Below are 23374 nucleotides of genomic sequence, written 5' to 3' on the forward strand. Positions count from 1 at the left end.
GTCTCCACCAAGTCCACAAAGTTAGGTCCAGTTAGGTCTGGAGCGTATTCCGCCGTACGCCGGACTCCGCAGTGGATAGTACACTGCTATCATTAGCTATAGCAACTATTATTGTCGTTAATTCTTACGAAGCAGTCCCTCGGCAAGCACGAAGCGATCGTGAAGGGAAGCTGCATTCTCCCGCAATAATGGAGAGCCCTACGTTAGCCCTAGTCTTCAGTTACCCAGGCCCTACAGCCATGACCAATGAAGCCGAAAAGTCTAGAGCAGGTACTACTGCATCCAACTCATTGCTTAGCCCTCAATCGACGGCCCCTTTTTTCCGTTAGTAGATGTTGTCAAGGATCTCTGTGCCGCCACGGGATGATCATCGGAAAACCGCACCACGGCGAGTCCCGCGAAACTTCTGGGCTGATTGAATTGGATTGCCGTTATCGACCAGCCGGAAGACATCCAGAACATCCCAGTGGAGTCTTTGGATTGGTCGCCATTTCAGGAACAGGCTCGGCCTCAGCCTCAACCCTCTTCCGGTCTTGGGACCTCGTCCTCTTTCTGACCCAACGATCGATTAACTTGCAGGTGACACGATCATTGAACAAGAGAGGGCAAAAAAGAAAAACTAGCAGATGACGATCGCCGGCCACCAGCCTCCACGGCCCCAGCATCCACCGTGTCGGGTACGATCATCCTGCTTTTCCTCCCTGTCGGGTCTGCTACTCCTGGCAGAAACGAGCTTTAATGGGATAAGTGGATGTATGAGGTGCTTCTGCTGGGACCAAATTACCGACATTCTCTCTCGGTTACAGCTTTGCATCTTCCTCACAGCTGCAGCGCCCTTGAGATTTCATAGATTCTAAAAGAATCGAGACGGATCGGGCCATAAACAAAGTGACGATACAGCAATGAATGCCAATGATGGAGCTTGACGCCAAAAAAGACCCACCAAAGACGCCTCTTGGAGCCCGGAATCTCGTTAGAACTTCCGCGACCAGTGGAAGCTCAACGGCTAATGCTTCCAAGCCAGCCTAACTTGACTAACTGCACCGATTCGGGTCGGCCAGTGGAGATCCTGCAAGATGGCGCGAGGTTGGGATGGGCCTCCTCCTGGAGTTGGAAACAATACTCCGTCCATTATCGATTGACTACCAGCCACCCAGCAGATGCATCACCAGGTCATGAACATCAACTCGCATCAAACTCCATAGTTACATGGTGAACCGATGACACACTTGCCACTGTCGGAATGTACCTCAAGCACGACACTCTTGCGGCGATGCCGATCTCGGTAGTCTTTCTTGTAGGAAGCCAAAATAAAAGTACCGAGAATGGAGTCCACCTGCATGTTGCCTGACTTCTCAATTCTTCAGTCTTCCTCCAAGCAGCTCAGCCACAGTGTGGTGTGCCACATCTCATTGATCGACTAGTCCTGCTCCTAACAGTATTATCCTTTTTCACTGTAAACCCAGGGATCAGATCGAATATCAAACATATCCAACTTAATTTCCCATTCAAAACCTCAGATCGCTCGCAAAAAGAAAATAAAAAGCATCCTTTACATACAGATCGGCTTTCCCGCTTCATCCAGACCCGACCGATCGTCTCCAGTCCCCTTCGGACCTTCACAAAAGTACAATTGGACTTTGTTTTTGTATTCCTCGATCGCGATCTCACACCTCCTCGCCCCCTTTCCCCCCATCGTGCATTAAACTAGGGGATCACCAAACTTACCTGAGTACTGGGGCATCGGGGATCGGGGTACCCGGATTCCCCCCGATGCAAGCTGTCGTTTCCAGCAGTCTGGGTCCAAATGATGTATCACATCATTCCCAATTTCTGTCTTGCCGTCCAATCCTGAAGGACACGTACCTAGACCGACCGTCTTGGCTTTCCGTTGTGTCCGCTGATTAGGTGGGAGGAGGGCGGCGCTGGTATGTAGGGACCTTGTTCGCTGCAGAGGACTGGAATGGACAACCCCAAGTACATAACTCTATGATTATCTATCGATTGCAAGATGCAATTGGACGCCGTCACGAGCTAATTGAACAGGGGTGCTTGACTTCAATTCTCAAAAACTTGATCGAGCCTGCGAATCAAGGTCGACGTATTCTGATCCTACACTCGTCATTTAACAAAGGGACGAGTTGCATGAATCGTGTCTCATTGTCAACTGTACTACTTCCCCTCCGTACTTCTGTCGTCCACACATATCACATCTGATTTGGAATTATGTGCGGAGTTCTCCATACAGGACCATTTTTCGGTCACAGCCAGATTCATCAAGACTCGCCCAATTCGACTGCTCTCAAAGTCGCAATTGAACGGTGTGGTATGCCATCTCAAACTATTGATGACTCGTTAGTATATCACAAACACCCCCTCAATTTCCCCTTCCCCGCCACTCTCTATGCCAAGACTCACCTGCTCATTGGTTTGGCAGATCAGCACTCGAGGCCCCTTGCCGGCGCCCTGGGAGATGTCCTTGACCGTCGCTTTATCTTCTGGCCCCTTGTCATTAGCCTTTGCGTCAATTGCTATGCCCAGGCACTGGCATTTTTCGGCCAGTGTACGCCGTAGTAGTGCGCTCTTCTCGCCGATGCCGCCAGCAAAGACGAGGGCGTCTACTTGCCCGCCTAGCTTCAAGTAGTAGTTACCGATGTACCCCAGCATTCGGTCAACTAGGATATCAAAGGCAAGTTTGTGAGCCCCGGACGGGAAGTTCTCAACTGCAATCTTGGAAAAATCGGTTGTGCCGGTCAGAGCCTTCCATCCAGACTGCTTGTTCAGGATCTCTTCAGCCTATATGCCATAAAGTGCTTAGCCATTGTAGTGGGATAAGAAGTAAAGTGGCTTGGTTTACCGTGCTGATATGCATCTCCTTGGTGCTTCCAGGGCTCAATTTGCCGGCCTCGCTGGTGTAGTGGAATACCAAGCTTTCCCCAAGAGATCAGCATTCTTCACGATTATCCCCGCATCTGCGATTGATGTGGACTCACGAAGGATCAATATCACCGCTGCGTGTTGCGCCTGGCAATCCTGCCAACGGAGTCAGGCCCATGCTAGAAGAACTGTTAGTATCCAGTCTAGTTCATTGCAACTCGAACACCTCACGAAGTATCGATTGATTTGCCTTCCTTGATAGCACAAATTGAAGCTCCACTTCCGATATGCATTGCGATCAGGTTGGTCTGCTCTTGGGGTTTGTTCAAGAACTGAGCGACTGAGCGCAGAATGAATGAGTAACTGATGCCGTGGAAGCCATATTTCCGCAATCCGTTTGCCTTGGCTACCTGCTGGTTAATCGGATATGTTCTCACGTAGCCAGGAAGGGTCTGGTGGAAGGCCGAGTCGAAATAAGTGATGCTCGTGACACTCGGGAGTTCTTTCTTGCACAGGCGCACGATTTCCAGGGCGGAGAAATTGTGTCTAGATGTCATACGATCGAGCTTGTTAGCTTAGGGTTGTGCTCTCTCTCCCCCTCTCGTTGTGTAGACTTCTGCGCATCTGTTTTCACCTACAATGGCGCCAGATCTTCCAATGCCTCCAGATGATGGAGTGTCTCGTCGTTTATCTCGACAGCCTCACGGTAGTCCCCGCCGTGCACCACCCGGTGACAGATGTAAGCTAGATCACGATCGCTAGCAACCTCGGACAGCTCGGGATCGTTGAAGCAGCGATGTAAGATGTACTGGAACGCATCCTGTGGACTATTCATCTTCTCCTTCAGCTCCTCTTTCATTTTCACGGTTCCCCGCTGGTATTTGAGGGTGGGTGGCGGGGCCGTGATGCCCGAGACCTGCGCATCGGCGATAGCTTGCGGGGGATTCTCAAAGGTATAGAAGGTGACTTTCACGGACGAGGAGCCGGCGTTGACGGCCAGGATATACTTCCCCATGATAGGCAGTAATCACAGGACTCGAGTGTATCTTCTGTCGCAAGAATGAGGTTGGTTCCTGTCTGTTGGGACGGGGATTAATCGTCCGAGGTGGAGGGTGATGTCAGAGTTGGTGAACGGAGGGTGACGTCGGTCGAGTTGAGGGAACAAGGCGGATCAAATAGCCATTTTCTTGCGGATGAACTCCTCAATGGCATGACCCATTCATGCGGTAATCTCCTGATTGCAGCTTATGGCACTTTAGTTATTTCTTTGGTTTTCTTCTTCTTACATTGTCGTGCTCTCGTATCGACATCGTCCCACCGATTGAACTTTGTACTCCTCCCGTGTTCATCTCCCGTCGCCAAGAGATACCGTTTTCGTCCTTTGAACGTGCTTTGGTGCGACCATGCCAGGACAAGTTATCGATCGGCCAAATCCAGAGTCATTGCCCTCGAATCTGCCAGAATGTGTAGCAGAGTTACAAGTCGCAATTTCTCGTCAGACTCTAGATGAGAAGACCTGCGATGCATTGCTTAAATTCCGCAGAGCAGCATCCTACATCGCTGCGGGTATGGAACCCAAATTTACTTACTCTGGAATAGATCATATCACTAACTCTCGTTCGAAGCGATGATTTTCCTGCAGCAAAACACTTTGATGGAAAGAGATCTGATATTTCATGATATCAAGCCACGATTATTAGGTAGGCACACCTCTCGACATGCTCCCAACCAAGCTGAAGTATACTTATGTCATTATTTCACAGGTCACTGGGGAACGTGTCCGGGACTTATCCTAGTCTATTCCCATCTCAATTATCTTATTCGAACCAAGGACCTTGACATGCTTTATGTGGTTGGCCCGGGACATGGCGCACCCGCTCTTCTCGCAACGCTATGGCTAGAGGGCTCGCTGGAGAAGTTCTATCCAGAATACACCCGTGACGGTGCTGGTCTCCATCGTTTGATTTCAACCTTCAGTACCACCACTGGATTCCCTAGGTAAGTGCCTTGGCTGACGTGTACATGAATCTAGCTAACTCTTACATCAAGCCATATCAACGCCCAGACTCCGGGTGCAATCCACGAGGGTGGAGAGCTGGGATACGCCTTGTCCGTATCATTCGGTGCGGTTATGGACAGCCCAGATCTCATTGTGACTTGCATAGTCGGAGATGGAGAGGCGGAAACGGGTCCAACTGCTACGTTCGTATTTCTTGTATCCACTTATACGAGCGCAATTCTGACCATACTTGATTAGCTCGTGGCACGGAATCAAGTTCATTGACCCCAAAGAGTCTGGTGCCGTCCTTCCAATTCTTCATCTCAATGGCTTCAAGATCAGCGAGCGTACCATTTTTGGCTGCATGGATCACAAGGAGCTCTCTACGTTGTTTAGTGGATACGGCTACCAGGTTCGTTTCGTCGAAGACCTCGACGATATCGATACCGATCTCCACTACTCGATGGCATGGGCTGTGGATGAGATTCACAAAATCCAGAATGCAGCCCGCTCTGGCAATCCAATTCTCAAGCCTAGATGGCCAATGCTGATTCTACGGACGCCCAAGGTAGGGTTGGAAATGATCATAATGCGTTCGAGCGGGCTGACAATAAATAGGGCTGGTCCGGACCGAAGCAACTGCATGGCGAATATATCGAAGGCTCTTTTAATTCACATCAAGTGCCATTGCCAAAGGCGAAGACTGACGGGGAGCAACTGGAACTTCTTCAGAACTGGCTTGCGGGCTACAAGCCCAAGGAACTCTTCACCGAGAATGGAGATATCATCGACGAAATCAAGTCTGTGATTCCAGAGAACAACGAGAAGAAGCTGGGTCAGCGCATTGAAGCATACGGCAAATACAAGCCACCTTCTCTACCAGATTGGACAAATTTCTGTGCAAATGAAGGAGGCCAGGAAAGTGCCATGAAGGCGATTGGTCGATTCCTCAAAAGTGTTATCAGGGAGAATCCCGACACGGTGCGGCTGTTTAGTCCCGACGAACTCGAAAGCAATAAGCTGGATGCGGTGTTTGAGACCACCAGTCGGAACTTCCAGTGGGATCAATTCTCCAATGATCGTGGAGGCCGTGTCATCGAGGTGCTGAGTGAACATTTATGTCAGGGCTTCATGCAGGGGTATACTTTGACTGGCCGGGTGGGGATCTTCCCATCATATGAGAGCTTCCTTGGAATCATCCACACCATGATGGTGCAGTATGCCAAATTCATCAAGATGGTAAGTCATTCCCCTATTCTCATGTCTCATCGTAACTCATCCATCGCTCTTTAGGCTCGCGAAACCAAATGGCACTGTGCCGTTAGCAGTCTCAATTACATTGAAACCAGCACCTGGGCTCGCCAAGATCATAATGGATTCTCCCACCAGAATCCATCATTCATTGGATCCGTGTTGAAGCTCAAGCCTTACGCAGCCCGAGTGTATCTCCCACCAGACGCAAACACGTTCTTGACAACCATGCATCACTGCTTAAGGTCAAGGAACTACGTCAACCTTATGGTAGGCGCGAAGCAGCCAACCCCAGTGTATCTGAACCCGGAAGAAGCAGAAAATCATTGTCGTGCCGGTGCCTCGGTCTTCAAATTCTGCAGCACTGGCGATGGCCTAGATCCGGACGTGGTCCTGGTAGGTATCGGCGTCGAAGTGATGTTCGAAGTGATCCAAGCCGCGGTGATTCTGCGCGAGCGCGCACCAGCCCTGCGCGTGCGTGTGGTAAACGTGACTGATTTACTCATCCTCGAGAACGCGGGCCAACATCCGCACGCCTTGACGACTGAAGAATTCGATAATCTGCTCACGGCTGATAAATCCATCCACTTCAACTACCATGGTTATCCGATGGAATTACAGGGCTTGCTTTTCGGTCGTCCGCGTCTCGACCGTGTCTCCATTGCCGGTTACATGGAGGAAGGAAGTACGACGACACCCTTCGATATGATGCTCGTCAATCGTACCTCCCGCTTCCATGTTGCGCAGGCTGCTGTTCGGGGTGCTGCGAAGCGTAATGAGAGAGTCCGGATCCATCAGCAGGAGCTCAACTCTGAGTTGGGCCACAATATTGTGGAGACGAGGAAGTACATCATCGCTAACGGCGAAGGTAAGAAGAATTATGTTGCCCCTCAAGATATACCGAGTGCGGTGCAGTGCTGACATGGCCCGTAGATCCCCCCGGGTTTTATGATTTGCCGAAATTCACGAAGCCGCCAGCTAAGTGAGGTTATGCGCATGTTGTCCAAAGTGGATTGTTTGCAGCAAAGCCTCCTTGATAGATCTTTTTCTGATGTAATTCGTTGAATGTCAAACGTTTAATCAATCACAAGCTGAGAAGCACGATCGAGCCTCATGATGCAAATGTCAAGTTGTAGCTGTTCCATATATGATTCAAGCAATTGCAAACGAAGCTATGCCGACTTTTGACTTTCCAGTGGGTCCTATCAGGCTGGAACAACTATGTATCAAGTCAAAGGTCTATTTTTAGGCTGCTTCGAGGGAACCAAGCATTTTGACAGTCGATATGATGATTCTGGTCCTCGCTAACAGGTAGGAATCAGAGCATTTGGAAATTGGGCGTGTTGAATCTACCTTGAGAGGTATGCAGGGTAGCGTTTCAAGAACAGAAATTTGAGTATTCTCAGGGTGAGAAAACGCAATGAAGGCCTAAATTCTTACAGAGGAAACCGATTCAGGCCCCCAGAGCAGATAAGAAGCACGAAATTTGTGTCTTTGGCCGTTTGTATGGCTTTATGAGACTCGATGGAGGCACCAATCAGGTGACCCCGTGAAACCCCAAGGTCAGCTTTGCCCTCGCGTTACACGTTTGGCCCCAACCCCAAACGTCAAATATGAGTCAAGAAGTATGCAGCAGCCTGATTTCAAAGGCGTCGCACGCACGAGTGGACGAGAAATGCGCAGAGATCGTGGGGTCCAGGCCCTGATCTCGGCGCAATTCTATCCCTCGATTCGCACAGCACATCGAGCCTCAGCTACTTGGCAACCCATTTTTCCTGCATGGCAATTCGTGGCGCTCCATTGAAAGACTCAAATCTTGCGTGTCCGTCTTACGCGGGAGCATCGGATCGGAGTTAAGGCATCAGAGTTGGCGGCCAAGGTTGAGCGGCGCCAAGAACTCCCCGACTCCATCGAGGCTAAACCCAGAAGGGATCTTCTTGCGAGATCCAAGTCTTCCCTCCGACGGGGAGTATCGTTCGGCCCGAAATCCTATCAGATCTGGCACTTTTTACTATCTGGCGTCGGGCTTGTTGATGTCATCTTCGTACACAACGTACTAATCAACAACGGGCTATGCTGCCTATGCATAGGATGCATAGTACATACCTATCCACCCCGTTGTTGCGAACCCCACAATCGTTTGATTTTTTTTGATAGTCCCGCTCTCATTCGCTAGTTGCACAACGTTCTCTGTCTACACAGGATTGCTCTCGACCTGTTCGCCCTCGCTGGTCGGGATTGGGTGTCTCCGACTAGCGAACGGCGTGTAAACCCGGTAGATCTTGCGAGTTATAGTGGGACGGTCCAGAAATAATCGATCCTTTTCGCAAGCATTTCTATCGTTGGGGGTTAGTGCTGATGGCTCAGCCTCTTCCTTCCTGCCTCATTCTTATATGTATACTCCCGTAGTTGGCTCCAATTAACATGGCAGCCTTCTTATTTCCTTTCTTTATTATATCTTACCCCGTAATCTTGAAGCCTATTTTATTTTGATCTCTCTATCACCGACCCGTTTCAGCCTTGCCACGTCAAACGGCGTACCATTCTTTCATTCCTATATAGTTGCCACTCAATTCGGCGCTTCATCGGGGGTTTTTTTTCTTCGACAAGCCTATCCATCCGGGTTATATCCGCCTGTTTAACACACAACTGCTTCTTCCATTCTTCTTACCTACGTTAATTTGCTCGACATATCAATTGGCCGACTTGCACGACACTTCCTCGATCTCACCATGTCTGACAGTCGGGCACTGTTAGATGGCTGCCATGCCAAAGTCGATGGAATTGATACATCATACGGTTATGTACCAACACTAGCGGCTGGAATTGCCTATTGCGCTCTCTTTGGCGTCTCGATGCTTCTTCACACGGCTCAATTCTGCTGGAAGCGAACGTGGTGGTGCGGTGTTTTCAGTATTGGCTGCTTAGGTACGCAGGATCCTCTCAAGTTGAATCTAATTCCTAGAAATATGAACTAGGAACTATTTAAATGGAACATTTCACTAACCCTGTACACTATAGTCGAAGTCATTGGCTGGGCCGGTCGAACCTGGTCATCCAAATGTCCATATAACTCAACCGCATTCCTAATGCAAATCTCTACCCTTATCATCGGTGAGCATCGATGCACTCTTTTACTCCCCCCAAGTAACCTATCTAATCATCATCAATTAGCACCCACCTTCTTCACAGCGGGCATCTACGTCCTCCTAGGCCGCTTCATCCAAATCCTCGGCCGAGAATCATCCATTCTCAAACCCAGCCTCTACCTCTGGATCTTCTGCACCTGCGACATCGTCTCCCTCGTCATCCAAGCCATCGGTGGTGGCATGGCCTCCTCCGAAGCAGACAAAGTCAACGGCGACACCGCGACAGGTACCCACATCATGGTAGCCGGTATCATCTTCCAGCTGTTCTCGATCACCATTTTCGTCTTTTTTGCTGCCGATTTCATGCTGCGTACCCTGCGCCACAAGCTCCTCCAGTCTCTGACTGGGTCTGTCGTGCCCCTGCTCGGCGCAATGATCTTCTCCGTGTTGTGCATTTATGTGCGGAGTATCTACCGTACTATCGAGCTGTTGCAGGGTTGGCATGGATTCTTGATCACTCACGAGAAATACTTCATTGCACTTGATGGTGCTATGATGGTTGCTGCCGTCGTTGTGTTTAATGTTGTTCACCCTGGCTGGCTGTTACCCGATCAGCACAAGTCCGCCAAGCCGAAGCGAGACTATGCATCTGATGAGATTGAGATGAACCGTCCTATGTCTTGAAGAGAGATCCTCTGGGTGGGATCTTTGCTTTCTTGATTTTTCAGTGCTTAAGTTACTGTTTTATATGCGAGTGCCTGTGGCAGATGAGTATTTGGTTAGATCATTTGTGAAGCCCTTTTGAGCGATAAATAAACATAGACCTTTCTGATCATATGACGATTCGAATGACATCTCACTGGTATCTAGAGTCATTGTCGTGAAATTTCCCTATCAACCGTGTACGGGTATGAAAGTGATAAAGCGAAATACGTAAAATGAGTCGTTAATAAAACGAGTTAACCAATGGTATATTCATACAGTCCTCGCATGGACATTGACTTCTGAGTGTCAGGAAACAACAAGAATTGCTTGAAGAAGACTTCACCGAGCACCGAGCGCCATCCGAAACAACGCTGATAAATCATCAACTCCCCATCCGTCTCGTACACCGTCCCGTTTCTTGAAATCAAAGTTTATACCCCATCTACCGCCTCAATCCAACCAAAGGTTGCACCCACTGCCACTGTCGAAACAGCCCAGACCGCTCCCCAAGTAGACGCGCCCTCAATGGAAACACCCCGAATGGTGCCCGCCACCTGAACTGCGGTGTTGACAAGCACGCCAGTGGCGAGGAGTATAGTCCGCGAAGCGAGGATCCTAGTCTTTGTCGACAATTGGCCCCAGGTCTTTCGGTACACCGCCGTGACCAAGTACTCCCCCTCACGGCTCGCAGACTGATCCACTTCCTCGGTAGTTCCCTCTGAATGGCCCGTGGAGCTCACAAACAAGAAGTCACGCGCAGCGATGCCAGCGGGGATCAGAGTCAGGAACAGGGCGGGAAGGCCGGCAGGGCCAGCGTGCGCGGCACTAATATCCGGCATGCTCTCGAAGTGTACGACGAGCTTGGCGGGAAGCCACGATGCATAGCTGGCGTACAGGATGACGCTGAAAATAGAGGTCGCGGCCAGAGTGGTGTAGATAGTCGTTGGTCGGTCCTGCAATATAGCGCGATTGGCAACGGTACCGGAGGGCGCGTGGGAAAGATCATGGACTGAGGCAGGTCGGCGCAGGAGCGCGAATGGAATCACCGTCGAGAGGATTGTGATCGCATATGAGGCCAGTACTGAGGTTGGTCGGACATTGTAGAAGTAGGACAGAAGGGTGTAGGTTGGTAGGTGTGTCAGGTAGAGGAACGAGGCCACATCTCGGCCTAAAACCCGCTAAGTTAGCCCATTCTAGTCTCCCAGTGTTTGCGACAGATATTTTGCCCACTGAAAGGAGGAGAACTCACCATCAAACCCGAGAAGCCATGCCAAAGCGACTTCCACACCCCTCCACGCGATCAAGCCCCCCACTTCCCACCATTCCTCTAGGTGCTTGCTCACCAGCCCGAGATCACCTTGCGTGAAACCAGCAATGGAAGTGAACAGCACCGAGCTCAGGATCAAACTTCCGAAGACAACCAAGAAAAAGCGAGCTGGTGAGGGGATGCGCGCCAAGCGCGACTTGGGCGAGACACTCTTCAAGACATCTTTCGGATCATTGGGATCTGGTGTAGGTTGCACTTGAGCGCTTTCAGGTGAGATTCTCTTTCGAGGAGACATTGTGAAGCTTTGCGAGAGATCACAGGCACGCACTTGAATGTTGGAGGAGTAAAGAGCTTGGGGGCTGGAGAGATGAAGACGGAGGCAAGCGCGATGATTGTGCTTGGCGGTGAGTGCGTGATGATGTCACTGGTGAGAGCTTCCAAGGTCATGTCTAAAAGAATTCAAGATACTTAATCTGCTTATCTCCACAATTGAAATGGATGCTACTAAGACATTCTGCTGTTTAAAGCAGTAAGAACTATTCGGCATCCATTCATGAATTTTTCTCATACAAATCATGCTCTTTATCAGTGTGGAAAAGAACGCCGAATACGGGGGAGGTCACCAATTTGATCTCGGGATACTGGACTGCCACGACAGTAGATATCTCCGGGGCGGCTAGAGTCAATAGGCTTGTAGGTTTCATAGGTTGGGAGCATATACATTAACATAAAAGTAAGTAGGTAACGTGAAAGTGATAGTACATAATCTCAAAACATCTTAATCTTCATCCTCGCCTTCGCGTTCCGCAACTGCGAACTCTACCGTGCCACTCTCGCGTCCTTTGGTATCGCGGACCACAATCCGGTACTTGCCTTGGTTCCAGAGGTCCTTGATCGTCAGTTCACGTGTACGACCAAGACTTTCAATGTCACCAATGCGCTCCAGAGTGTCCTCCAGGTGCTTCTCGAATCCTTCCATGGCACAGATTTCCCGGAAGGCCTGCTGCATGGGGACGGAGTCGGCACGGACCATGGCTCGTGAATCAATGGTGAAAATGTTCTCGTGATCGTAGGACTGGACGAAATCGGCACGAGTCATAATCTCGCGCGCCTTGTGAAGGGGAATTTCGGGCAGAATGTGGCCCTTGTGCGGGTCGTAGCTCTTCTCCATATCCTTTTCGACATCCACGAGCGCCTTAGCCAGGACCATGGCAGCAGACTACGCTTACATTAGCATATCCCATAATTCACACGCCTTCAAGTAGATCAGAGGCAAGGAAATCTTACCGAATACTTCTGCTCGTCCATCACATCATCATCCATCTCCATGCCCAGAATCCAACACTTGTTGAGGAACCAGGTCTTCTCGGCCTTACAGATCTCATTGCAAGTCTTCAAGACATCCTGAGATTTGGCAACGCGATTCAAGAAGGAGAGGCGACCACCGACTTTGTCGTAAACATGTTCGAGAACCGAGCCGGGCAGGTCCTCATGGCAGAACTGCTTACGGTATTTCCAGAGCGCGGTCATTGCCTTGTCTTTCGGCAGATCCGAAACTGCGATAACCTCCATACGGGTCGCGTAGCGCTTCAGGCGCTCATATACCCAGTAGTCATCGCTGTTGAGAACTGTTGAAGCATGTTAGAGGATTAAATGAAGGATGAAAAATAGTGGAGACAAGGCTTGATAACTTACTGGTTGTGACGAGGCCACTTGCAGCCCACTGCTCCGCACGCTGCTGGATCATCTCGAGCAAGTCTTGCCCATCGTGATCATCGCGGACAAGGTGTGTGCTATTGACAATGAGGACGAGAGGTGGAGAACCACCCTGTCTTCTTTTCAATGCGACTTTCTCCAATTTGTTGAAAGCCCGCTCGATATCCAACAGCGGAGTGGTGTCTCTTGGGCCGCGAATGCTAAACAGACTGCCGATATAACTGTGTATCCATTGTCAGAACCATTCATATATTTTGGTAAGGAAGGACTAGAAAATTGGCGTACTCCTCGTGGAATTCGTAGTCAAGGGCTTTTCCAAGCCGAATACGGAAGATCTCCAGATCAGCATGTGCCTCAAACATGGCACAGCTGTTACCATCAATCTTGCGCATGGCTTCTAGGAGCATGGATGTCTTTCCAGTGCCCTTTTCGCCAACGATCAGATAGTAATGACCGCCACGTCGACCGGCCACAATGTCGTCAATTCGGGGCTGTTCGTCCCGAACAACCCAGTGCTCTTCATCTTGATAATGGTGTTTCCCCGAAACTACACCCGCGACCTCGAGAGCAGGATCACCTGGCTTGAATGCATTGTCCATTTTATCCAGGATCAGGTACTTGTAGTACTGGTGGTAGGAATATCCCGCCACTCTATAAACTTCAGATTAGCGATCAAGCTCAAGTCATCCATAGCAAAAGTAGACCTACCCTAGAATCGCAATTGACGCAGCAGTTGTTGCGGCTGACTCGAGCATCTTTAAGATTGTAGATTTCAGATTGGGATCTGAATCGTTCTTGCGACCCTTGCCCTGACCCTCTTCCGACTCATTCTGGTCGGTGGGATCGGGCGTGTATTGACCCGTGCTTTGCGGGTTTGAGGAGTTAAACCGCTGGCCAGCAGTTTGCAGAGCTCTGGCATTGTACCGAAGTGGTCTGGCCAATCCCCGCCGGGCAAGGGATGAAAGAGGATGTGTCAACCGGTTCCAAAGCATCTTGGAATCAATTGACTTGATACAATGTTCTGGCTGAGGCTGGAGAGGGTTCACGACTTTTTACGCCACACCACCAGGGGGTAAGGCGTATCAGGGATAAGAGAATGGACAGGGTCTGAGACCCAACTTGATGAGAATATACAGAGAGAAGAAGACGAGACTGGAAAAGATGTTAATGAAAGACTGGAAACATGTTGGATGGAAGTCAACGAGGGGAGGGAGTTCAGGTCAGGAAGGAGAGCATTGTGGCTTAGTCGCGGTGGAGTCGAGCCCAAGAGCTGAACGAACAACTGGAGGCTTGGCAGTCGTATTTGGAGTTTTGGTGGTTCGGCACTTGAGACTTCTCCCTCACGGCTCTTTGGAGATTGCATGAATACTTTTCCTAGGGCAATCATCTATTTAGTGATAGTCTACATAAGATAGTCTATTCAAATACTATTAGTAGGTGCAGCCTCCATTTTTTGGAAGCCCCTATATAACACTGTCTTAGGATTTGCTTCAAGGTCGCGGCTATATATTTCCAGCACTAGGTCCTAAACAGGCTAAGACGCGTGCCTACTTCAATTTAGATAATGAGGTTAATGGAGGCTCGGCGGATACAAAAACCACCCGCTGGTATTTGATTATTCATTTGATTATTCTCTTTTAACTTATGGACAATCTCCTTAAGTCCTCTTTTGTTCAAAACTTGTTGAGTTTGCTAGGAACAATACACATCCGAAACTAAGCGGGCACCACCGCTAGAGCTCTGTGTTCTATCCTCAAGTGAATGGATTTGATGTTTATAGGATACTTGAAAACTCAAAAAGAAAGAATGAGAATTTCCATCTATAATTCCAACTCCCTACATAGACATACATATGGTAGTTCAGGTTCTGAAATTCTCCGACCCTAACATATGGCAGCCTGAGGCACCAAACACAACTATGTCATCACCTTAAAATTGACACTAACTTCCAAAATAAATACTTTCCTAATAGACGCAAGATATATAGACAACCCTAGATTATTAACAAGCATAATGACTATTTTTTTGTGATAATTCCTCCACCCTTCTTCCCGTTGTCTGTCTCCTTTGTATACATTGTGGAGAAAGAGACTCTCCGCGGCGTCTTCCCCGAAGTTGAACCCACCGCCCGAGCACTTCCGAGGGTATGCCGTATCCGCGAAATTTTCTCCTCCGTTCCACCGCTGTTCCTTCCCCCATACCGGACGATTTTCTTTTGCATCTCTATCTGGGGTCCGGGGTTATTGGCTTACCTGGTTCAATTGCCCTGATCTTTTGTACTATAGCGACTTTTTATTTCTTTTCCATTCCTGCTCAATCGCCGCAGGGTCCTCGCTTCTTCTTCCCTTCCTTCTTGACCGGTTTCGTCTCAAAACTTCACTCCGCAGCTGTGAGGTAGCTCGTCGCAACTTGACGTCGTCAAAGTTATCTATACAACAATTGGACATTATGGCGCAACCCAATGGAGAGCTGGAGCACTCGAAAGGTCCGTCCTATTCCTCAAGGGTCTAGTGCGGCAACGGTCACACGAGACCCCAAATATACTGCTGCGACAACAATTGCTTCAACAATGGTATACTGACCCTCAAATAGAGGTTGCTCAGGCTTCGCAAGAACCCACCAACGGCACCCAGCCCGAGGGTGTTACCGAGGATGACAATGCGGGTGGTATGTGGCATCATTGGAGCTAGGGCGTTACGGCGGTTTTCTGATTTGTGTGCAGGTCTCTTCCAGATCTCCGTGAAGCTTCCTCATGAGCCGCACAAGATCCAGGTGATGGTATGTACTTTACCATAGCATGTCTCCATAAAGATATGTCTATCTGACTCATCTTCCTCCCCCTCCACAGGTCTCTAGCCAAGAACAGGTCCAAGATGTCCGCCAATCGATCGTCGAGCTGCCCGGTACCTTCCAGTACACATGCTTCCATCTTGAGTTCAACGGAACCCGCATCAACGATTTCGTCGAGCTGTCCGAGGTCCCCGACTTGAAGGCGAACTCCGAGATCGTCCTGGTGGAGGATCCCTACACCGAGAAGGAGGCTCGCATGCATGTTGTGCGAACCCGGGAGCTGGTTGGTGCTGCTGGTGACCGTGTGGATAACCTTCACGGTATCTCCGCTGGCCTTTCGCTGCACGATGCCATCTCGGCTGAGGCTGCTCAGGCTGGCGAGTCTGAAAAGGATCACTCCCTCGCCAAGTACAACCTGACCGGCGAGTCCTCGCTCGAGACTATCCTGCCCAAGGAACAGACTCCCCTCCCTAAGACTGTCAAGTCGATCTCACTATCACCGTGGAACCCGGTGCCCTATAACCTTCGTCAAAAGGGCCACCTCCTCTACCTCCAGGTCATCACCAACGAGGGTGAGCAGTTCCCCATCACATCCCACGTCTCGGGCTTCTTCGTGAACAAGTGCTCAAACACCAAGTTCGATCCTTTCCCCCGAACTATCATGCCCAAGAATGTCAAGGGTAACGCCCACTCTCTCCTCACTTTGATCTCTCAGTTGTCGCCCTCCTTCAACACTGCATTTGAGGCTCTGCAGGAGTCTAACAACCAGAAGGATCTCCTGACCACCTTCCCCTTCCAAAACGCCATTCCTAACAGCCCCTGGCTCGTTGCCCCCACTACTTCGAGCCAGAACGCCCACCAGGCGGATATCACTCGTTCTCAGGAGAGCTATCTGATCTCCGGTGTTGATAATGCCGAGACTCTGCGGGACTGGAACGAGGAGTTCCAGACTACCCGTGAGCTGCCCCGGGACACCGTTCAGGATCGCGTGTTCCGTGAGCGCTTGACCTCCAAGCTGTTCGCTGACTATAACGAGGCTGCTGCTCGTGGTGCTGTGTTGGTCGCCCGCGGCGAGGTCGCTCCTCTCAACCCCACCGAGGCTCGGGATGCCCAGATCTTCGTCTATAACAACATCTTCTACTCCTTCGGTGCTGATGGCGTTGGTACTTTCACCTCCGAGGGTGGTGACGAGGCCGCTCGCGTCGCTGTTGGCAAGGACGTTCTGGGCATCAAGGCTGTGAACCAGCTTGATATCCAGGGTCTTTTCACTCCCGGCACTGTCGTGGTCGACTACCTCGGCAAGCGTATTGTCGGCCAGAGCATCGTTCCTGGTATCTTCAAGCAGCGGGAGCCCGGTGAGCACCAGATTGACTATGGCGGTGTTGAGGGCAAGGAGGTTGTGGCCACTCACCCTGACTTCCAACCTGTCTTCGAGAAGCTGTCCAAGGCCCTTCGCATTAAGCAGCACCCTGTCTGGGACAAGGATGGCAAGCGTCATGATCTCGAGGGTAGTGTTGAGACCAAGGGTCTCCTCGGTACTGATGGACGCAAGTACGTTCTTGATCTCTACCGTGTGGCTCCTCTGGATGCTCTGTGGCAGGAAGAGGATGGCAGCGATGCCTATCCCCACCGCATGTCGGTTCTGCGTCTTGAGCTCGTTGAGTCGTACTGGCGTTCCAAGATGAGCGCGTACGTCAAGGCTGAGGTTGAGCGTCGCAAGGCTGCCAAGGCCGAGGAGGGTTCGGAGGAGAAGACCGAAGAGAAGACTGAGGAGAAGACCGAGGATCAGGACCGTGTTGACATCTCTGGATTCAACTTGGCCCTCAACCCTGATGTTTTCAGCGGCCAGGTTCCCCAGACCGAGGAGGAGAAGGAGCAGTGGACCCAGGATGAGAAGGAAGTGCGGGAAGCTTGTGAGCACCTGCGGTCCAAGATCATGCCTGACCTGGTTCAGGACTTGCATGATGGCGACGTTGGCTTCCCCATGGACGGCCAATCGCTTACCCAGCTGCTGCACAAGCGTGGTATCAACGTCCGCTACCTCGGCAAGCTCGCCCAGCTCTCCGCCGAGAAGGGTCCCCGTCTCCAGGCTCTGTCTACTCTCCTGATTCAGGAGATGATCGCCCGTGCCTTCAAGCACGTTGCCAACCACTACCTCCGCAATGTTCCCGCCCCCTTCGTTGCTCCCTGCATCACTCACCTCCTGAACTGCCTGCTGGGCACTGATGTTAACGCTGCTCCTCGCCCTGAGATCGACCAGTCTCTGCGTGATATCTACCCCGAGGGTGACTTCTCCTTCGAGAAGCTCACTCCCGAGTCCCTTCGCGTCGAGATCGAGAAGCAGGTTTCCATCCGCTACCGCTTCTCTCTCGCGGAGGGATGGGTTAGCTCTCTGCGCCACCTGCAGCTCCTGCGTGACATCTCTATCAAGCTGGGTCTCCAGCTCGGTGCTCGCGAGTTCGCTTTCACCAAGGACCAGGTCAAGGAGCCGGCTCCTGTCACCAACGGCTCCAACGGTAGTGGCCAGGAGGATGGTACCAACAAGAAGAAGAAAAAGAAGGGCGGTGACAACAAGTCCCCCACCCGCGCCCCCGTCCAGACCAAGCCGGCCGTGGCTGTCACTTTCACCACTGATGATATTCTGAACATCGTCCCGCTGGTCAAGGATGCTTCCCCGCGCAGTGCTTTGGCTGAGGAGGCCCTGGAGGCTGGCCGCATCTCGCTCATGCAGAACCAGAAGCAACTGGGCCAGGAGCTCATTCTGGAGTCTCTGTCTCTCCACGAGCAGATCTACGGCATTCTCCACCCCGAGGTCGCCAAGCTCTACCACCAGCTTTCCATGCTGTACTACCAGACCGATGAGAAGGAGGCCGCTGTGGAGCTGGCTCGCAAGGCTGTCATCGTCACTGAGCGCACTCTTGGTGTGGATTCCGCTGACACCATTCTGGCGTACCTGAACCTGAGCTTGTTTGAGCACGCTTCTGGTAACACCAAGACTGCTCTGGTGTACATCAAGCACGCCATGGATCTCTGGAAGATCATCTACGGTCCTAACCACCCCGACTCGATCACCACCATGAATAACGCTGCCGTCATGCTGCAGCACCTCAAGCAGTACGCCGACTCTCGCAAGTGGTTCGAGGCTTCCCTGTCCGTGTGCGAGAACCTGTTCGGCCCGCAGTCCATCAACACTGCCACTATCCTCTTCCAACTTGCCCAGGCTCTTGCTTTGGACCAGGACTCCAAGGCTGCCGTTGGCAAGATGCGTGAAGCCTACAACATCTTCCTTGCCCAGCTTGGTCCCGAGGACCGCAACACCAAGGAGGCTGAGACCTGGCTCGAGCAGCTCACTCAGAACGCCGTCTCCATTGCGAAGCACGCCAAGGATATCCAGGCCCGTCGCCTGCGCCGCATCAACATCAACCCCCGCGTTTCCTCCATGGGAACTCGGGTCCAGCCTCAGGTCGGTCAGACCGCTCCTGAGACTGTTGGTGCGGCCAGCACCTCTGCGTCTGGCCTGGACTCCCGCAACATTGACGATTTGCTGAAGTTCATCGAGGGCACTGACCAGACCTCCTCGCGCTCCAAGAAGAAGCGCACCGCCGCCAACCCTAAGCTCCGTGGATCTAAGCAGTCCAAGGCTTAAATTCATTCCGAGCGAATGACTTTTCTTCCATTTGACTCCATTCTATGATCTTTCTCATTTCTCATCTTCTTTTCTTGGCCTTCTCTTGTCTTAACAATAAAATACTCCATGATCGTTTTTCTGAGGGGGACCTGGTTCGGCTTGATGAGCGGGAAAATACTGTATTATTCTAGATCTCTCTCCTCTCTATTTCCTTTTTTGTGTTCTGGGTCTGTTGATCTTATTCCTGGGCAGTGCATGGGAATGTTCATGGATTTGGTTGTACTTATATGGCCCTATATTCGATGTGCATTGACGATGCGACGGCCCTGTGTACCTGAGAATTTTACATTTAGCATTGTGACTTGGGTCATAATATATGATGACGGATCAAAACAATAATGCCTATTTCTTTCATCCATCTTATAAGGGAAAAGAGCTCGTACATCACAGTCTGGACTGTAGCGGGCCTCGGCGCTTTACGCTTGACCGCATTCGGGACCCACCTTTGTTTACTTTGTTTTGCCGGCCGCAGACTTTCGATTATTTGCCCGACGTGCCCTTTGTTGATTTTACCTGCATTCTACCTTGCTACGCAGCTCTTATTCTCGAGTTGCAGTACATAAATTACCATCCTTGTCACCTTCTGATCTTAGACTGGCGGCTGGCAATGCCTGGACGCTGCTAGGCGTGATCATTGCTATGTGTGCATCATGACGAGTCGGTGTTGAGCCTCGTTACTCAAGTACGTCCCAAGACATTTTGAAAGAGTCAGATTGAGACTAACGCTTTCTTGCACAGCTGTATGGCTATATTTGGCAGAGTTACCTCGAATTACCCCTCATGGACGACGTGAAGCCCACCGCAAGATGGGCCAACCGCATGTTGCGCCCCTTGGCCTCAATCTACCGCCGACTCGAGAAGCATCATGAGACATTAGCGATTATTGCAGCCGATTCGAACATACGTGAACATAATACAAACATTCATACGCACACACAAGGGACATGTGAGGCTGTGAAGGCACAAGACAATGACTCCGGGTCGGACGCGGATGAGGATGACCCGGTCTGGGTGCCAGGGAAGAAGCCTGATCAGCGGCGCGTGCGGCACAAATACTCGTCGAGGGGAGAAGGCAGAGCAGGGAAAAGGCGAACGCGACTGTCCATACATAGCCCGGAAGCCAGTCGTACTCTCCCCGGCGCGATCGAGCTTGCAACCCCGGTGATCACTGGCAAGCGATGGGAGGCGCCAACGAGTGCTCAATCACAACTCTCAGTCGAACAGAAGAGGCAATCAAACGCGCATGGACAATTACAGGCCTTTCGCGACAAGTACCCTCTTCACAAGAGCCCCTGGCAAGAACTCCTTGGTCAATCTGGCGACACGGGATTCGCCAGCATCGTACATAATCTCGATCGCATTCTTCAAAACTTTTTGTGCAATACTCGCATTACAAAACGTGATAACAATGATGCATCAGCCCAGCCTTTCCGTGGAACTCGATCTCTGTTGTCGACAGTGGTACGACGACTGCCCGAATTCATCGCAAACGAGCAGGACGCTCAGGACGAGCTGGAAGAGGACGGGGACGAGGACATGTGTGACGCATATTTCACCGAACTGGAAAATTATTACGCCGTCCATGGTCAAGGATGGAAGCCGCTTCGGGAGGCTGTTCGAGCACAGGGCATCTACCTGGTTTCGACCATGATAACGAACAGGTGGTTAACGGATCCGATCGCGTGTGCATTGATTGAAAAGTGTCGATATCACGAACCAGACGCGTGTGAATCATTGCTATCGATATTCCTGTCTACACGAACAGGCTATCATTACCCCGTCGCCCTCAAGCCTCCTACCGACTCGAACGAGCCGGGTGATCCTATCAGATTACTCCGCAAATACGCACATTATGGCCCGGCCCACCGCTCGTACATTTTTGATGAACTTTCCAAGCTTCTTACGCGTGGTGTTTTGCCTCCAGAGTGGATGGCGACTAAGTCATGGACTAGTTGGATGACTCGGGCAACGATATCATTTTCGAGAGGGGATAGTGATTGTGCCGCTGCCTCGCGGCTGATAGAAGCCGTGCCCGTAGCAGCTGCTGATATTTTGCCGACTGCCGCTGTCTCAAGGTCGGAACGAGGTGATACAAATGACCTCGGTCCTGTCCAGGGCAGGCAAACGCGGACCTGTTCTTTCTCAGCTGCGGACAACCCGGATCTCTCTTGGAAGTGCCCTGTACCAGTGGAGGATGCGCTGAGCAACCATGTGACGAGTCTCCTGGCAGCGCTGTGCGGCATGCACATCTCGCGATCCCGTGAGCTTGATGATCTGGACGACTTTGAAGGAACAAAAGCTGGCCATATCATCAACTACCTCTGCTCCATCCTCGAGAAAGACTTAGAATTGCAGCCGCCTTCTCATGTTACCACTTTGACCTTCCATCAGTTACTGAGGCGCGGTAGCATCTTACTAGCGGATTGTCTGTTACAATGCAACGATGCAGTTTTAAAGACGGACCATCGACATGTTGTTGGCTCTACGCCCATTCTTGAACGATACTGTGAGACATTGGCATCTCGCTCCGGTCTAGTCAAAGAATTCGCCTTGTTTGTGCGACAAGCTTTCCGATGTTTTGGCAGTAGCACGGATGATGAACGCCTCTACATGGGCCGAGAGGTTCGTCGCATGGTGTCTCGGCTTCCTAGAATGTCCGACGCGCCAGCTTTGTCTACTTTTCTAGGTCGGGTGGCCGTCGAGGTCGCTATGGAGTTTGCAGAGAGCACCGGCGAGCCAGATGATCATGTGTGGGCGGTTGAGGTTCAAGAGACGGTCATTTCTCTCTTGGGTAAGAAGGAACCTAGTCCGGAATCTTCGGAGGAATCGGAGGACCAGAGACCTCGAAGTGGTTGTTTCCGCTGGGAGGAGAGCATTGGTGAATGGGTTGCTCGCACTCCGGCAGTCAAATCAAACGCACCACCGAGTGCCGTGACTAGGGGTCGTCCCTCTTTGACTCCAAGGCTAATTCCCTGCATTCCCTGTTCAACAGACAGCAGCTCGCCCGAACCAGACCACGAATCTGATCGCTTCATGGGAACCCCTTCGAGCTTGACCTCCTCGCCTCCATCGACTGGGTTGAAACGAACATTTGAGTGCACAGAGTCTTCGCCCCTGCGACCAGCTAAACGCCGACAGCCAGCCCCTGTCATCGTGGAACAACACGGAAGGAACCTCAGGAGAAGGAGTGGGCTCTCGTCCGCTACTATTGCCCCTAAAACTCCATCCTTAGAGCCTGTGCCCTCACAGCGTCGGGCTCTACGTGAGCTATCGAGTCGCATGAAAAATACGCAGGCGCCCAGGCCGACAGAAAAACCCGCCACCAAGGTCGAGGTAGTTATTATCAACAAGGCTCCTGAGACCGCGCCTGTCGAATCCGCTTCCGAGTCAGAGCCGGATTTGTTTGAGAAGCAGATTCATCGACCCGTGGAGCGGCGCAGGTCTGGGCGATCTCGTATCTCGATCCTTCCCAGTCGAGTCGCACCAGTGGTGGCCCGGCGCAAGTCGATGGTGATACCTTGCTCAGAAGACGACAGCGATGACGAGCTTAGCTTCCTCTGAACGAGCTACAGATTGAAATCAAGGACTCAGTGCCGATCAGGGTCTGGTGGTCTATCCCTGGTTCAGACTGTTACTCTATCGCAGTTTTACATTGCGAATGGGCGTCTTTGATAGATTGATGCACGCGTGAGAGTGTGATGTGCCCAAACGCGTCTGGGCGCCTACATGAGTCTTCATTTTCCTGCCTTCCCCATGGGTGAATGTGAGCGGTTAGGAGATGATTGAGTGGGCTCAAGGCCCGCTTCTTATTTGGATTTTGGTGTTTGGGACATGCTGTATTATGCTTTGATACCCCCGGCTTTGGACTGGTTTTGGTCGTTATTTCGGTTTTCGCCTTGTACTGATTACTTTTGACATCTTTTCCTTGTTGTCTATTCATTTACTTGTTTGATTACCCGTTCGTGGGTCGAGAGTGAGACCCATAGCTCAGC

General features: G+C 51.2%; 7 protein-coding genes across 7 annotated transcripts; 4 read left to right on the forward strand and 3 right to left on the reverse strand.

Moving 5' to 3' along the window:
• Positions 1-2302: 2302 nt before the first annotated feature.
• Positions 2303-3892, reverse strand: N7496_001394 (uncharacterized protein; the record flags this gene model as incomplete). Its single annotated transcript, XM_056694325.1, has 6 exons — positions 2303-2341; positions 2419-2796; positions 2858-2930; positions 2994-3056; positions 3109-3423; positions 3516-3892. 6 exons carry the CDS (start codon positions 3890-3892, stop codon positions 2303-2305), a joined length of 1245 nt encoding a protein of 414 aa, XP_056561054.1.
• Positions 3893-4280: 388 nt separating this feature from the next.
• N7496_001395 (putative phosphoketolase) lies at positions 4281-7048 on the forward strand (the record flags this gene model as incomplete). Its single annotated transcript, XM_056694326.1, has 7 exons — positions 4281-4443; positions 4503-4577; positions 4641-4875; positions 4927-5079; positions 5135-5444; positions 5495-6115; positions 6170-7048. 7 exons carry the CDS (start codon positions 4281-4283, stop codon positions 7046-7048), a joined length of 2436 nt encoding a protein of 811 aa, XP_056561055.1.
• Positions 7049-8859: 1811 nt separating this feature from the next.
• Positions 8860-9900, forward strand: N7496_001396 (RTA1 domain-containing protein; the record flags this gene model as incomplete). The annotated part of the gene is made up of 3 exons (XM_056694327.1): positions 8860-9055; positions 9149-9241; positions 9302-9900. 3 exons carry the CDS (start codon positions 8860-8862, stop codon positions 9898-9900), a joined length of 888 nt encoding a protein of 295 aa, XP_056561056.1.
• Positions 9901-10352: 452 nt separating this feature from the next.
• Positions 10353-11483, reverse strand: N7496_001397 (uncharacterized protein; the record flags this gene model as incomplete). The annotated part of the gene is made up of 2 exons (XM_056694328.1): positions 10353-11089; positions 11171-11483. 2 exons carry the CDS (start codon positions 11481-11483, stop codon positions 10353-10355), a joined length of 1050 nt encoding a protein of 349 aa, XP_056561057.1.
• Positions 11484-11966: 483 nt separating this feature from the next.
• N7496_001398 (ATP-binding protein) lies at positions 11967-13896 on the reverse strand (the record flags this gene model as incomplete). The annotated part of the gene is made up of 5 exons (XM_056694329.1): positions 11967-12407; positions 12476-12816; positions 12884-13125; positions 13190-13555; positions 13613-13896. 5 exons carry the CDS (start codon positions 13894-13896, stop codon positions 11967-11969), a joined length of 1674 nt encoding a protein of 557 aa, XP_056561058.1.
• Positions 13897-15352: 1456 nt separating this feature from the next.
• N7496_001399 (translation initiation factor 3 subunit CLU1) lies at positions 15353-19340 on the forward strand (the record flags this gene model as incomplete). The annotated part of the gene is made up of 4 exons (XM_056694330.1): positions 15353-15389; positions 15497-15571; positions 15627-15682; positions 15753-19340. The coding sequence occupies 4 exons, from the start codon at positions 15353-15355 to the stop codon at positions 19338-19340; spliced, it is 3756 nt and encodes a 1251-aa protein (XP_056561059.1).
• An 822-nt stretch (positions 19341-20162) lies between these two features.
• Positions 20163-22943, forward strand: N7496_001400 (uncharacterized protein; the record flags this gene model as incomplete). The annotated part of the gene is made up of 1 exon (XM_056694331.1): positions 20163-22943. The coding sequence occupies one exon, from the start codon at positions 20163-20165 to the stop codon at positions 22941-22943; it is 2781 nt and encodes a 926-aa protein (XP_056561060.1).
• Positions 22944-23374: the final 431 nt, after the last annotated feature.

The sequence above is a fragment of the Penicillium cataractarum genome, assembly GCF_028827025.1.
Source record: "Penicillium cataractarum strain IBT 29864 chromosome Unknown utg000001l, whole genome shotgun sequence".
Classification (NCBI taxonomy): Eukaryota; Fungi; Ascomycota; class Eurotiomycetes; order Eurotiales; family Aspergillaceae; genus Penicillium; species Penicillium cataractarum.